At 36.9% G+C, this 16212-nt stretch overlaps 2 protein-coding genes across 2 annotated transcripts; both read left to right on the plus strand.

The window, feature by feature from the left end:
- Positions 1–27: 27 nt before the first annotated feature.
- On the plus strand, positions 28–7625 carry LOC112569620. Its single transcript, XM_025247454.1, has 6 exons — positions 28–298; positions 3550–3960; positions 4647–4768; positions 5737–5994; positions 6355–6398; positions 6578–7625. Exons 1-5 carry the CDS (start codon positions 244–246, stop codon positions 6388–6390), a joined length of 882 nt encoding a protein of 293 aa, XP_025103239.1. The 5' UTR covers positions 28–243; the 3' UTR covers positions 6391–6398; positions 6578–7625.
- A 3928-nt stretch (positions 7626–11553) lies between these two features.
- Positions 11554–15985, plus strand: LOC112568507. Its single transcript, XM_025245816.1, has 5 exons — positions 11554–11647; positions 13188–13309; positions 14153–14405; positions 14885–14944; positions 15740–15985. The coding sequence occupies exons 1-5, from the start codon at positions 11554–11556 to the stop codon at positions 15799–15801; spliced, it is 591 nt and encodes a 196-aa protein (XP_025101601.1). The 3' UTR covers positions 15802–15985.
- Positions 15986–16212: the final 227 nt, after the last annotated feature.

Raw genomic sequence — 16212 nt, forward strand, 5'->3', positions numbered from 1 at the left:
AAAAAAAAAAAGAGGTCGGACCGGTACGTCGGAGAAGAATACGGGGGTGAAAGCACATTTCACTGCGGCGTAAGGGGAAGGTGAGAGCGAACCCCTTTAGTTAACAGACATCCTTGTTGTGCAGTGAAGAGGTTTCTCGGTGTGAAGTAAGTGTCGCAATAAGATACAGCCGTTGGTAGGTCAAAGGTAGAGGCTTCATTGTAGAGACACATCAGTTAGATTTTGTTAGATAGTTTCAACAACATGATGTTCCCTGTCTTCAGTGTTCTAACTGCAGTCATTGCCTTGGTTTGTCACTGTGAGTACACATTATTCCTATGTCAGCAAGGCTTAATCGTAAAAGCTCATTCGCTGCGTCAGGGTTCAACGAGGTCACATTCCCCTTGTGCGCATGGAAATTCACCAATTTCAAAAAAATCATAAGAAAATAACTGATAGAAAAAAAAACTAATAATAAGAGATCAAACTGTGTGAAACAAAAATGTTTACATCTGAATCCTGCATGAACAGTCACTTATTAGGTAACCCAAAGCAAATTAGGTAGGTGTAATTCAATTTTAAAAAATTAACACAGGGTTGCACAGGATATATCATGCTAGCACAAGTTACACCTCCATGAATCACACTTTGATAACCACATATAAACTTAAAATGAATAAACATTGTTCTTTTAAAGAAAATCAGATTGATGCATTTAATAATATTATTATCGGTACGCTAAGAAGGTACAGAACCGCGCGAAAACAATTCACTACGGAGCACCGAGTACCTGCGAAACAAATTTTCACCGGTGTTTACAAAAAATATCTGTTAAACTACAAAAAAGACAAATATATGTGATACGCCGTTTAAAAGAGCATTTTAGAAACATTTGCGTGGTGTAAATTTCAAGAATTAAAGGTTCTGATTTCTTGTAATAAGCTCACATCAAAGATAGTAACTGTATGGGGCAGAGAATTCACAAATCGGGCCAAAGGTCGCAAGTCAGAAATGAAGAAAAAATTTTTTACATAACATATACAAGCATAAAGTACCAAACAAGATAATATTTTATTAGAATATGCATTAGAATTTAAATATTTATGTTTTCTTCTAAATTTTCTGTTGTTTGAGTACAAATCCATGTCAAGGCGAGTAACCCCCAACGAATGTCAATATGGCGCTCAAGTAAACAAAAAAATAGAGTGGTATTAACACGAGGAAACACCTGATCGGTTGACTTTTTTCAGCCTTTAAAGGGAATTAATCGCTGGAGGAACAAGTTCTAAAGGTTCCCTTGTTTTCTCCCTGATGTATTCGTTCATTTTCGCATAAAGCAGGAATGGTTAAACAAACATAATCCCAACCCTGATCTTTAGTTGGTTTGAGATTGTTTAAATATTCAGCGATGAAGCTTAGGGTTCTGCTGTCGTTCCCAACAAAATTACTGTTTTACGTTTAACTGCATTTTGATTCTTTAAGCTGAGAAACAAGCTCTTAAGCACACAGACACAAGTGCTAGCATAAGACATGCATGCACTCTGTCCTGCCCTCTCCTTCTTTCACGTCTGGACGGCCCGGTGGCGTCACGGTTAGGCCTGTCACCAAAACAGTGAGGGTTGGCTGTCCTGGCTCTTGTCTAGGGCACACTGTTTATTCTCGGCATATATTTGTTTACAGGGCTGGCTGCCTTGGCGGGATATAGCTTGAATTGCTGGCTTGGGGTGAAAATACCAGCACCCACCCATTTCTTTGCGACTCTTTTTATCGTTCTGCTGCTCGTGTGCTATTCCAGGTGCATGGTTAATGACTAACCCCTCTTGCTTCATTTGAATGTAAAGCCACGATAGCGAGAACTTTGACGGTGTATAACTAGAATAAGTGTCACTGTCATATTTTTAAAAACCCGACCTGTAAACATTTTTGTAGTGGTTGATTAATTCAAGTCGGTCAATAAAACTTGTTATTTACTTTTCTGACCTGAAGACCATTGTGTTTGGTTTAGTAGTTGATTTGAAAACATGTCTTACCGCTGTACTTGCAACCAGTTCAGGATACCTGAATGCTAAACTTTAACATTTTTAAAAAAGTTTTCTCTGCTCGTATTTCTATACCGGTATGTTTAAGTCTAAGAGTGAATGCCAAAAACAGTAAAAGAGTGAGCTTCCGACCCTTAATTATTCTGAGGATGAACAAACTCCTCCTGAGAGCAAACTAAATCGCGGTTTTAACCACTAGGCTATGTTATGAAATTTATATGGGAAATGAAAAATGTGGGAAAATACTGAAAACAAAGCACAGTAAAAGCATGAAAGGAAAATACTCCTGAAAGAATCTTTAAAGAGAAAAAAGTTACAATTCAGTTTGTATTCTTCTTTACTCGGTATAGAGGTATGGAAAGAGAAACTAAGCTCAACTTGTACATTATGCGAGCAACACCGGGCAGCAAGCTCGGAGAAGGGGAAGAGGGACAAGGTTCAGTTTGTTGTGTTAAGCACCAGACATGCAGCACAGTCCTGCACCTTCTGACTTTGGTCAAGAGCAGGGCTGGGCAATTAATTTTCCCAAGGGGCCGCATGAGAAATTGGGATGGTTTTAGAGGGCCGGACTAATATAGTTAACTCAGTTTTACCCAATACTGCATATATAGTATGTATACTGGCGGGCGGGCCAGCAGGTGGGCCAGTCAGAGACAGGAGGCGGGCTGGATGCGGCCCGCGGGCCGGCCCTTGCCCAGGTCTTGTCAAGAGGGTATGCGGTCAGCCTGGGATCAAGAAAATGCAATCAAACCACAATAGTATTGGCTGGCAGTACAAATCGAAAGACAATGAGTTATATAACAGCTCGAAGCAAATTGCCGCCTTTGCAGAATTCACAACCTAAGTTAGGGATATATTTCTTCCATTTCCTTTTAGAGGGATTGTACTTAAATAAATGTTAGTTAATAGTTTAAACTAATGCACAGCAAGATGCAGGAGTAAAATAGGAATTTATCGCAATAAGCTTCAGAAGGAGGACCGATGGACTTCAAGTGTCAAATGTAATTACTAGTGCTGTCCTTTATTTATTACTCGCTCCATTTCTCACTGAGTTCACAAAACAATGCAGCAAACATCAGTTCAGGATGAATGTAGTATACTGCCACTACAGGTTTATTAAAAAACCAAACTAAAGCAACAGCAAGAAAGATGAAATGAGTTAATGCGAAAGGATTGACTGCCAGCTGTCACCGTTTACCTATGCAACATTTTACTGTTGTGGAAAAAGAAAGGAAGGAAATAACTAAAAACAGTTGTAGTATATTTACCGATGTATTCGATAAGTGCAAAATTGATGCTCACATCTGAATTTTGTGAAGCTTAAAGATCATATGGACTGGATAAGAACACAGAGAAATGTTCTCCTTTTCTGTTCCAAGGATAAGGCATTGGGGAAAAGTATTTATTTACTTATTGGGACATGTACAGTACATAACGATTGTTAGCTGTAAGCTTATTATTTATTTTACTCTTTTCTGCTTGAGTAATGTGGGGGGTGTTTAAATAATTACATTTTAATTTCTTTTCTTAGGTGCTTTTGCGCAATTACAACTTAACCCAAACCCACTGCGACTCACTAATGGAGCTACAAGTGGTTCTGTTCAGATTTCCTGTGGAATTCCCAGTGGTGTGAATGCCTCTACAATATATGCTATTACTATCTCACGCTACTTGAAATCAGCGCCCACAACAGAACAGAGTCTGGCAAGAGCAGATATCACTGTCAATCAAGGACAAGCATCCCTTGTTGCTAACAGTGGTCTCACTCAGAACACAGCGACAGTGTCTGGCAGTACAGGTCAGAAGTCAGTGACACTGACACTGACACAGGCAAAGTGTGAAGATGCCGGTACATATGTCTGCAAAATTCTTTACAATGCAGCTGCTGGTGATGACACACAAATAGAGATTATTGATGTCCGTGACAATTTTACTGTCATAGGTGAGTTTCTCAATGAAATAACGGCCCGGCTTTTTGGTATAAAGGGAAAGGTCAATGGAATGTCGAGAGTGCAACTTGTTATGTAAACACCCATCATCATCGCCGTCTGTTTTAATGGCCAGTTCTTATACCGTTATTCATTCCGTATTGTATTCTATTGTATATCAAATAAAGATAATCAATTAAAGAATCGGTTTTGGAGAGATTTATATCGCTTAAATCTACTTATATCTAAAAAAAAAACGCAAATCATTCACGTTGGTCTTGAAATAATGCTATAAAAAGAAACCCTACACGTGAGTAAAGCTTTCATGTCTTGATACCTTTACAACATTTTTTTATATTAGTTATTTTCGATACTGTAAAATATATGGTCGTGTCAGGAGAATAGAAGAATTTTTTTAGTGCGCCTTGATTTGCACAATTTAGTTTGAATCTCATGGTGATATCCCGTGAATCTACCAGACATTTTCTGTGTAGTATATTCTATGAGAACATTTCTTGGGTGATTTTTGTAAAAACAAATAGTCAAGGTGTGTTTGTAACAATGTAGTCTTATAATTGCATTTTTTTCCTTTTACAAGTTGTAAAATTTTATTATGTATAGTACATTGTAAAAAGCATCGATTTTATGAACTTTTGTTATGTGTTACTGTTGAATGTTTTCGCCATCTGTTAATTTTCAGTTCCTCCTGGAAATATAACCATTACTGCAGATCCACAAATTGAAGTTGGAAACTACCTAGTGGGTCATCCCATTACACTTTTGTGCAATGGCTTGACTGGAACATACGACCCAAAAATAGGGGTAACACTCTTTTCTTTTCCTTAGCCTTTGATTCGTTTAGTCGAAAATATTTTTAACTGCATGTTTGTTGAGATACAATAAGCCTTATTGTAGCGACCGCTTGCTTGTCCGCAACTTCAAGCATGTTCAGCCAACTTGCTCCCTAGCCTTGTCCCCTTTGTCAATCAGTACCTCTCACTAAACAGCCATTAGCTGGCATCTAACCTCGCCTTTACAACAGAACGCATCCTCAAGCAGTGTCTTAAAACCTACTTTAGTAGCACCTGATTTCTGCATAAAATAGAGCCCAAGGGTACAGTCGTGTCACATTGTGCAGGAGATGTAATAGAGATAACACTGGATGTCGACAATGAAACAGGCAGTTAACTTAATGTAGTAAATCGGGCAACAAAAGAGCATCAGTTGGTCAGTAATGAACTATCCCTTCTATATGTTCCTGATATGACTATTTCTCAAGAAGCTACATCTCTTTATTAAAAACTTGCGTTAAATCTGTGGACTTACACACTTTTAACTAAATTTATTAACAAAAACGAAAAAAAGTAATTGATTTGTTTTTAGTTAAGAAGGAATTATTGTAGCTTTAAAGAAATACCTTTAACCACATTGAACTTTCAAGTGAACCGCATAAGGAACTGGGGTCATAACGTAGCTGTCGACATGATTGCTGACAAGATCGTGAATAAAACATCTGTATTTAAAGCGATTCATGTAGAATATAGAGTAATAGTAAGATTCGTTGAGTAGGAAGTCACTGATATTTTCAGTCTTGTTTGAGAGCTATGTGGGAAGTCTTGATAAGGAGGGATTAATGAATACTTGCCTTCATCGAACATTCACATGATATTTATCTATATATAAATAGATCACTTTTAATGTCTAAGAAGTAAACAATTAATAAAATCCCTGCCAATGTGGATTTTTTTGACAATTTTACTTGTACTTCAAACCTGGATGTATCATTTCAGGAAACATGGCGATGGTCATGGCAATACCAGGATTATGAGAGTTACAGCTGGGCGCCCTATCCAAATGAAAATGATATCACTGTGGAGCCACCTTTTAGAGGGACAAGCTCATGTCAGTACCATCAGATCAGCAGACTTACTGTAAACCTGACTCGTGAGGACTCCCAGCGAACATACAAGTGTATTGTACAAGCAAGCAATAACCAAGGCTCTTCTGATGCTCAGTATACTCTGGGAATTGTTGCTGAAACGGAAAAAGTATTAAACATTTATTTAAAGATTGTGTGTACCTCTTTATAGTTTATGACAAAATATACTTTGGTAAAATGTAACTTCTTTGCAAGAGTTTTACGTCTGTCAAACATCTGATAGCTAAAGGCGTGTTTTGCAATCAATGAGTGGTGCACAGTCCTCAAGTAGCAGAACAATACTGTCCTCTGTCTGCTTGGCCATTATTGCTGCTGTTTGTGAGCCACATGAGCAGCTTCCTTTGTTACATCTTATCCTTTTAAGGGCTGCACGACTTTTAGGAAACAACATATTTTTATTTCTTTAAAACTCGAAATGCAGCTGATATGTATATGATAACACTAACTCTGACTTTGCTTTCATTTCAAGATTTCATTTCAAGATTCCAAGCCCGCAAGTGCCTAAATCATCGGGTAAGTCACGTGACACTAGTTTATACACGAATGGTCAGTAGTGTGTATGTGTGTGAGTGAGAGAGAAATAGAGAAAGCAGAAAAGATTATTAAGCTTTTATTTATTCTTTTTCATAGATACATTTAAGCACCTTGTCAAACAATGCTATGTTTAACCTTTAATGTATGCATTTTTGTAGATGCCTGCACCTGTAGATGTTCCTGTGTCTCAACCTGTTCGCGCCCATGATGTCATCACTACTGGCTGATTACCGGACGAGATGTGGCGTCGATGAAAAAGTGTTCACACGACAGGCGGCCTCCCGTGATTGTCTAGAGGAAAGCAACACATAATAATTCTGACCTTTGGGTCAATATGATTATTTTACTTTTATCTGTGAAGAGTAAATCAGAATGTAAATAACCAGCACTTACATAACCTGAAAGATTCGCTTGTGGAGACTATAAATAATATACACAACATACTCCTAGACTTAATGTTAGAATAACATAATAATATAATTATCTCAAAAATGTAATCAGTATATGTGATTTTTAATGTTATCAAAGAAAGAAAGATATGTACGAAAAATACGGGGATTGGCGACTAAATTTTTTGTTTGATTTTTTTCTCTTCTACGACTAAACTGTCAAAAACCACATCTACTTATTTTACTTATTCTTATTAGTACTATTTTTCAGTGCTTCAGTTAGAGTTGATATGATATTGTCATGTTTTCTGTATTTGCCATAAATCTTGCAGTTTATTATAGAATATACAAAGCACAGTATTTTTACTAGTTTTCATAATTGCTGGGCTGATAGTGTTCCTAAATCTGCTTACTTTAAAACTTTTATAGCTTCGTGTGTCTGTTGTTTCCTTTTGTTCAATGAAAAAGAGAAAAATCACACACACAAGAGCAATGTTTCTAAAATACATAAATGCATTACTACAGTTATTGTTAGCACGTGATTAGTACTAACTCATTCAATGTTAAAGTGATGAAATAGCAGCTTTTATTTAAAAAAGGTCCATACACAATGTTTACTCTTTCATTTGGCAGTTGAAAAGCAGAAAGATATCAATTAAAGTCATTAGAGAATACTTACAGATAAATGAGAAATTTAAAAAGTATTCAAAAAATTTTTCACACGGTTACTTGCCTTGTTTGGAAAACTTTTTTTTTTAGACAAAACTTACGATAAATTTTAGATACATTACTTTGTATTTTTATAATAAATTTCAATATATTATAACGTGATCTTCTGGTTGTTCTCTTGCTGCTAATTGTATTTGGCGCAGTTATTTTATATCCCTCTTCTAGTATCTATATCATCAAACTTAATTTGTTATGCTATAAAGAATATTATTAATCTCGTCTGTAATATAAACAGTTCCAATATTCATGGTGTATTTATACTATTATGTATTTTGTAAATTACTGCTAAAACATACACACCTTCATTTCTAACACTAACAAAGATATATTGCTAACGGTATTGTGGACGCCAGCAAACTATTTGCTATCAATGTGTTGGTTGGACTGTGGACGAATGTGTGGTTAAATAGGGTTAGTCAATAATTGTGTGAACTAATATTGATGTAATGAAACTAAAGCACTGATGATACTGCTGACATAACTAACAACAGTACACCGACCTGCTGCAGCTTCTACTTCACACACACACACACGTGCGCGCGTGCACAAGAAAACAAACACAAAGACACAAGCGGGTGTCAACCAAACTTTTTGTAGTAACCCATACTGATCATACTAAAACAACGCGGACAGTTAATATTATTGCCCAGCTCTGCCATTCCGATAATAATGTTTTATCTAACAATGGATTTAACATAGTAGTGAGTTCATCAACAGCGAATCTTTACCATTACACTGTATCAACATCTGGCAGGTGCCTGCCACTGTAAGACTGAGTTGCGTGTGTATGTGTTATATCCTTCATTTCGTGTCACTTGTGTATAACACTTGAGCCAACAGCGCTATTTTTAGTGACTTCCTCGTCTGCTCATCGTCACAATAACACAACCCACTGGTGTGACTCCTCCATAACACAACAACTGCTTCACAACCAGGCCACCAGCCTTACTCCGAAATACAAATGAAAATTTCTTAGACAGTTACAAAGCTCAGACGCTGAATATTAGTTTGTGTCAAGCGTAATGGGCCCTCTCTTGTTTTTTCTTGCGGTAATTTGGTAATTTAATGCACACCTGAGGGGTTTATCAGTGAACCTGTTGTCTCAGTGGGTCACAGCAGTTACTAGGTGCGAGCGACTTCGGTGACACTGTCAGTGGTGGAGTTTGTCAAAGGTTTAACAACATGACGATTCCTACTTTCAGTGTTCTAACTGTGATTATTGCAGTGTTTTGCTACAGTGAGTACATTTTGTTTTTGTAAGAGGTTTAAGTACAGAGTATATATATATAACGGTTTTGTTGTCGGTCCACTACGTACAAACGCATAAACAAAGAACCAGGCGACAAGGACGCACGCAGGCACACATGTTAACATACAGACGCAATCGCTCTGCGCCTTTTATTCTTTTCTCCATCTCTCTCTTTGTTTCTACATTCGTTAACATTTTGAACGAGTTCAGAACACTGTTGCCCGCGTATATTTAGGCTCACAAGACTGATCATCTCATCTTTGCTTCGTTCACTGCACTATCAACAACTGTATCACTTACAAACCAAACTTTGTTCAAAATATCCCCATCACTTGTTTTATTCTCTTTCGTCCTTCCTCCTCCATCATGCCCACTTCGTTCAGGGCGGGTAAATTCCGACTCCACAACCCCTAGTCTATACTTTGCTTGCCAGCGGGTCTTTCCCTGATTTGTTTACTCTGCTTGAAACATAATCTTCCTGCCGCTACCCAGGTAACCTGCTTAAGGGGCTACTCACCTCTCTGGGATGGCTTTCAATCCCCACCACCCTGAACTGAAATGTTGGTTTACTGTACGGAAACTGTCAACAATATTTTCTATTTATTCCACTTACGGTGAACCTCACTTGCTATTGTATGGAATGAATTTGAATGCATTTTTACTTGTAATAAGTGGTCAAACGTTTCAAGTCCATTAAGTTCTTATAATAATTGACAGAATCACCAACACATTAAACATAAAAGAACCAGCAACTGTCACATACAAACTTGACAAGAAATTCATTAAATGATCATCTCGGATATAAACAAATAAGTCGTTTAACTTGTTTTGCCCGAAGCTGCCGACCGGACACCCGGAAAGATCTTATCAGACGATGCTATTTTTAGACATTCCTTACCTGCAACACTTGTCATCTCTCATTTCCCCCAACACAATATCTCACGACCGTGTAGGCCACCAGTGGTGTTAGGGACTGTGTTATTACACTTTCATAAAGAAAGTAATGCATAGATATATTTTTAGTTTGTTTGTGCGACACCTCTGAGGTAAAGATTTGTAAAATCTCTGCTTCAACACATATCTGTGTTGTGCTGAAGAAGTATGTTAGGAACGGGGAGGGTGGGTTGTCGCCTCTGTCTGTTGGCAGGCAGGGATTATCACCCTTACCCGTATACTAGATGGAATGCGTGGAAATGAAGACGTTTTATAGGGATACTCAAGGCTTGTGATAAGGCTGTGGCGACGGTCAAACGTTTCAAAAATATATTTAGTTACAATTACAGAGCACGAGAGCAATACAGGAGAAATAAAGAATTCGTTTCTCACTTAATTACCGCTTATATGCACTACCTGAGTTGCCGAAGTTTATAAAAATCGAAAAAATTCAGTGAAATCGACCCTTGTGTCCTTCCGCCGAGTAACCACGATAGCTTCCTGAGATGGTCAAGCAGACGAACCTGCGTGTGACGTCAGTCAGAGACGGACAGCAAGTGTCGGTGATTATTGCTAGGATTTGAACTCGTGATCGGTGGTGTCTCGTGAGTTAATTTAGGTTCAGGACAGCCTCCCTCAGTTGGGCCCAGGTGCATCCGACTTCCTTTGCCTCGCTCTCTACTGTTCTTTTCCAAGTCTGCTTTGGTCTCCCAACTCTCCTCTTCCCCTGAGGGTTCCAGTCAAGTGTCTGCCTGGCAATAGTGTCAACTGGTTTCGAAGAAACATAGTTAAGTATTTTTCCTTCCTGATGACTTTCTTTTTTTCAGGACAGTTGTATTCTACCCTGAAGTTAAATTTGAAAACATGCGTGTATCAATGTATTTGTTACGGCTTCCTATATCATGAGCTTTTTTTGTATTTAAATTATTTGTTTAGCACTTTTCTCACCATTAAAGTCGGCCTCGAAGCGCTTTACTGAAACAAAGGAAAAAGGAAAAAAAGTTGAAAAGAAAAGGAAAGGGCACGTGAAGTCGAAGCGAATACATCGTGAGTCAGCTAAAATCAATAAAAAATCCGGGCGAAGCATCTTTCACACTCATCAACAAGTATAACCCAATCAAAAAATAACTTTGGCGCGGAAAATCTCCCACAATTGGATACATAACATCGTTACATGTCTTCTCAATGGCAGACATAAGAAAAAGTTCTCGAAACTTTTATAAAGAGTATTGCGGTTTCTCGATTCGAACCATCCTTCTCCGTCATAAGCTACAAGTTTTGATTAGGAAGATGTGGACTAGAAAAAAAGTATATAGAATAAACTGCTTTTCGTAGAAAAGATTACACATTGAGAAAAATGATTTATTGGGTCATGCAAAGTACATATTGATTGTTAGCTTTTATGTTATACAACCTATATATTTAGTCTGTATGTACTATATCGATATCTGTGGTGTGTCGAATCTTGAACAAAGTATCTTTTGGTTTTGTTGTTTTTTAGGTGGCTTTGCTCAACTACAGCTCAACTCCCAAACCCATTGCGACTCACTAATGGCGCTCCAGTGGTTCTCTTCAGAATTTCCTGAATGATTCCGTGCTTGCACTGCCTCAAAGTATAGCATATAAGGTATCTCCGTTATTTGAAATCACAGACCCACAACAGAACAGATTCTGCAGAGCAGAAGACGGAGTCGTCAATCAAGACAAGCATCCCTTGGCTTGCTAACAGTGGTCCACTCAGAACACAGCGACAGTGTCTCGCAGTACCCACTCAGAAGTCAATGACACTGACACTGACACAGGCAAAGTGTGAAGGAAGATGCCAGAACGTACTATGTCTGCAAATCCATTTCAAATGCAGCTGCTAGAGCAGGCAAGTAGCTTACAGATAAAGACTTTAGATGTCAGTGACAATTTTACTGTCATAGGTGAGTTTCTCAATGAAGTAACTGCCTGGCTTTTTGGTATAAAGAGAAAGGTGAATGGAAGTCAGGAGTGCAACTTGTTATGTAAACACTCATCACCTTTTCCATCTGTTATGTTAGGTAGTTTGTGACTTTAGATATCAAGAACACAGCATCTATTTCTGTAAACGTCGTTTCTCCCAAAAAGAAGAAGCTGGTATTTTCAGTGATACTGCTGCTGCTGCTGCTGCTGATGATGATGATGATGATAATGATGAATAATGAGTTGCTTTAAATAAACTGGAGGTTATTATTAACTGGGTATTTTTTACGTTGATAAATTTTTTTTAAAGCTTAGAAAAGGAATTTTTGTTAATGTCCAGTTCGTATACCGTTATGCATTCCGCATTGTATTCTAATGTGTATGAAATAAAGATAGAAAGAATTGTGTAATGCCGCAAATGAATCAGTTTGCATTAGTATATATCTTATTCTAAAGTGGTCTTTTTTTAAAAAAATGTGTGTCTAGGACACTATTTTTCAATTTCTTAAATAATGCAACACACACAGGCTTAAGAGCAGCTTGAATAGTTTACGTTTTTTTCAGGTATCATTAGATACAGGCGATATAAGCCTTACATGTAAATTTCAGCATCGAAAACCAATATGTTAATTAATTATCCGCTACGATTCACACCTGCGATCAACGAGCGCCGCTAACAGTGTACTACGTCACGCTAGTGCACCTTTAACAACATTGCCTGCAGTCAACACAAATCACAGAGAGAGAATGAGCGACAGTTGGGATTTCTCATGCTTATGACAAAATGTTACTATAGCACGAGAAATGCAGACTTTCAACGTCCCAAAAACCGACTTTGTCGCTGTGATTGGTGTTGACGGTTGGCAATGTTGTCAATGTGTACTAGCGTGACGTAGTACACTGTTCGCGTGACGTAGAGGGTTCGCGGCGCTCTTTGATGCGAATTGAGTACTTTGGTTGTGGATAATCAATGAAAGGATCGATTTTGGAGGCTGACATTTAAAGGATAGATTTATATCGCATATATCTACCGACATCTAAAAAAAAACCAACAAAAAATCAAACAAAAAACCGCAAACCATTGACGTTGGTCTTGAAGTGTTGCTAAAAAAGAAACCCTACATTTGAGTAAAGCTTTCATGTCTTGATACCTTTACAACTCTTTTTTTATTTTAGTTATTTTCGATACTGTAAATTTTAAGGTGAGTGTCAGGTGGATAGAATATATTTTTGAGATGATTTGTTGCTTTATTTACCACTGCGTGCGAATGCACATGCAACTAAATAAGTATTTGGAATGTTTTTGCTGTGCCTTGATTTGCACAATTTTTAATGAATCTCATGGTGATATGCCGTGAATCTACCAGAAATTGTCTGTGTAGTGTATTCCATGGTAACATTTCTTGAGTGATATTGTTGTCGTAAAATTTTATTATGTATAGTACACTGCAAAAAGCATCGAATTTATTAACTTTTGTCATGTGTTACTGTTGAATGTTTTCGCCATCTGTTAATTTTCAGTTTCTCCTGGAAATATAACCATTACTGCAGATCCACAAATTGAAGTTGGAAACTACCTAGTGGGTCAACCCATTACACTTACGTGCAATGGCATGATTGGAACATACGACCCAGAAGAAGGGGTAATAACACTTTTTTCTTTTTTTCTTTGATTCGTTTAGTCAAAAATATTTTTAATTGCATGTTTGTTGAGATACAATAAGCCTTATTGTAGCGACCGCTTGCTTGTCCGCAACTTCAAGCATGCTCAGCCAGTTAACACACATATAGACATTGGCTCGGAGGTTACGACTGTAAATGGATCCTAGCTATTACATCCTGTGTCCAAGAGCACTGACATAGCTGCTGCTAGCAAATATTGCTTAGAATCAAGTGTCCTTCTATAAGCATTTTTTGTGCTCTCACCTGGGCTTCTGGAAGAGGTGGGTAAGGTTTCTACTGCGACTCTTTTATTCTCTTGTGTGCGAGTAGAACTATGCTAAATTTGTAAACAAAAAAGAAAAAAAGTAATTAAGATTTTTTAAGTTTAAGTAAGGAATTATTGTAGCTTTAAAGAAATATTTTTAAACACATTGAACTTTCAAGGGAACCGCGTTAAAGACTGTGGTCATGACATAGCTGTCGACATGATTCCTGACAATTTGTGAATAAAACATCTGTATTTAAAGTGACTCATGCAGAATATTGAGTTTAAATGGTAAGCTTCGTGGAGTAGGAAGTCATTGATGAAAATGCATACACAGCAATCTATATTTTCAATCTTGTTAGAGAGCTATGTGGGGAAGTCTTGATAAGGAGGGCGTAATGCATACTTACTTTCATCGAACATTCGCACGATATTTATCTATATATAAATAGATCACTTTTAATGTCTAAGAATTAAAGATCCAATAAGATCCCTGCCAATGTGAATTTTTCACTTTGACAATTTCACTTGTACTTCAAGCCTGGATATAACATTTCAGCAAACATGGCAATGGTCATGGCAATACCAGGATTATGAGAGCTACAGCTGGGCACTCTATCAAAATCCAAATGACATCACCAAGGAGCCACCTTTTAAAGGGACAAGCTCATGTCAGTACTATCAGATCAGCAGACTTACTGTAAACCTGACTCTTGAGGACTCCCAGCGAACATACAAGTGTATTGTACAAGCAACCAATAACCAAGGCTCTTCTGATGCTCAGTATACTCTGGGAATCGTTGCTGACACGGGTAATTTATTAAACATTTATTTAAAGATCTCACCAACTTTCTGACTACTACCAGTTACTGGCACGGTGATGGTCTATACAGCACTGTTTGACAAAAAGAAACGATTAAAATGTAATATCTGATATTTAAAATAACGTGTTTGTCAATAATTTTTTTTATTAGTCATTCAGTTAGGCAAGCAAGTAGGTCGGCAAGAAGTCAGTCATCCAAGCAGGCGGGGAGTTAGGTAGGCAGTCATTCAGGTAGATATCCCAAGACTTCACAGTGTTCCAGTCATTCCTAGTTTGCTCCCCTCAAAACTCGAACCAAAAAGTAGCCTATTTTTCATGTTTTCTTGTGTGAATCCTACATTACTCTCTTTCTTGCAGTCATGCAGTCAGTCAGTATGTCAGACAGGCAGTCACTAAGGCAGTCACTTGACAATAACATTGGTCAAAATTTTTGTCTTTTACTTTAAATTAGAACAATTTTTTAAACAGATTTGTCGTTCCCTACTACGGCAGTGACTTCAACTCCAGGTCCAGAAGCCTCTACAAACAGTAAGCGAGATTTTCTTGTTGTCTTTTGTATACTTGAAACATTAAATATATGGTAAAAAAGGTAAGAAAGTTTCATCACAAACTCTCTCGAAATACAAACGTTTCCGATGCTCAACAATCAATTTTGAAAGGAAAACAGTTATTTGTTAGCTGCTCTATAAAAATTACTGTTTTGTCCTGTCATTGTTGCCAAGTCTTTCTCTACCAACACAAGACTATTAGAGATTCGAATGTGATTCTTCCATAAGACAGATATTAGCTTATTAAAATCGGAAAGGGCTTCACTGTACAAAAGTACAAGAAATTTTCAACTATGTCTATTTTGTCAAATTCTAGGGCTTTGAAACTGGTATAGGACATAAAGGAATATATGTGTATATAGTGTGAGACAGTGTATTAAACTTTATAGCAATACTTTATACTTCACATGTATGAATTTGATTAGTCACTGATAACTCACAAATCAAATAGGTAATGTAATTCACATAAAACGAGTTTATTTTACCATGGTAAAATGCCTAATCACATTGTCTTCAAGTCTCAAAAGCAATAGCAGCATATTTACTGAATGAACATTGTGGTCTGATTTATACATGATTTTGACCAACTGCTTCATTCTGCATTTAGCTGTTTTGTTTGTTTGTTTGTTTGTTTGTTTGTTTGTTTGTTTGTTTGTTTGTTTATTTCCATGAACTTTTTATGGACTTTCTTTTACTCTGTAATCTAATGGCATGATTTATTTTATCTGCATTTGCTTTTGACATCTTACAATACATTTTTTAACTATTTTTGCAGAGTGTTTGCCCTCTATTGGTGTCAACTCTAAATGTAAGATTTTAAATTTTTTTATAAGTTAATATAAGATTTAGGCATATAGCATGAGTTAAATTGTATCTGTAAAATGCACAGTTTTACGTGCTAGTAGGCAGGCAGTTTTTTATTTTACTTTTTTAAAGAAAACATAGAGGAAGTATTATCTCACTGATCATAGTTCATTTATTGTTCTATACACCAAAAAAAAAAATTACAAGTAAAAGCCAATAGAATAATCTTGTTACTTTTTTATTTAAACTGAATACAGAAATATGTGTTACATATAAACGCAAAAATATGTTACACTTATAATTAACATAATGTGTTTAAGATCTGGTAGTAGGTGTTTTATACATGTTTTACACATTTTACATGTGTCTTTCTATATATATATATATGTTTAATTTATGTTTATAAATATGTGTGCCAGATTATAGAATCATATGTGAATATAT

This window comes from Pomacea canaliculata, linkage group LG7 (genome assembly GCF_003073045.1).
Source record: "Pomacea canaliculata isolate SZHN2017 linkage group LG7, ASM307304v1, whole genome shotgun sequence".
NCBI lineage: Eukaryota > Metazoa > Mollusca > Gastropoda > Architaenioglossa > Ampullariidae > Pomacea > Pomacea canaliculata.

Excerpts from the sequence above, each read along its gene's own strand:
- LOC112569620 (XM_025247454.1), top strand. The coding sequence starts at position 244 with ATGATGTTCCCTGTCTTCAGTGTTCTAACTGCAGTCATTGCCTTGGTT. Across the intron at positions 3,961-4,646 it reads TGACAATTTTACTGTCATAG|TTCCTCCTGGAAATATAACC; the intron begins GTGAGTTTCTCA and ends GTTAATTTTCAG. Across the intron at positions 5,995-6,354 it reads TTGTTGCTGAAACGGAAAAA|ATTTCATTTCAAGATTCCAA; the intron begins GTATTAAACATT and ends TTTCATTTCAAG.
- LOC112568507 (XM_025245816.1), top strand. The coding sequence starts at position 11,554 with ATGTCTGCAAATCCATTTCAAATGCAGCTGCTAGAGCAGGCAAGTAGC. Across the intron at positions 11,648-13,187 it reads TGACAATTTTACTGTCATAG|TTTCTCCTGGAAATATAACC; the intron begins GTGAGTTTCTCA and ends GTTAATTTTCAG. Across the intron at positions 13,310-14,152 it reads CATACGACCCAGAAGAAGGG|CAAACATGGCAATGGTCATG; the intron begins GTAATAACACTT and ends ATAACATTTCAG.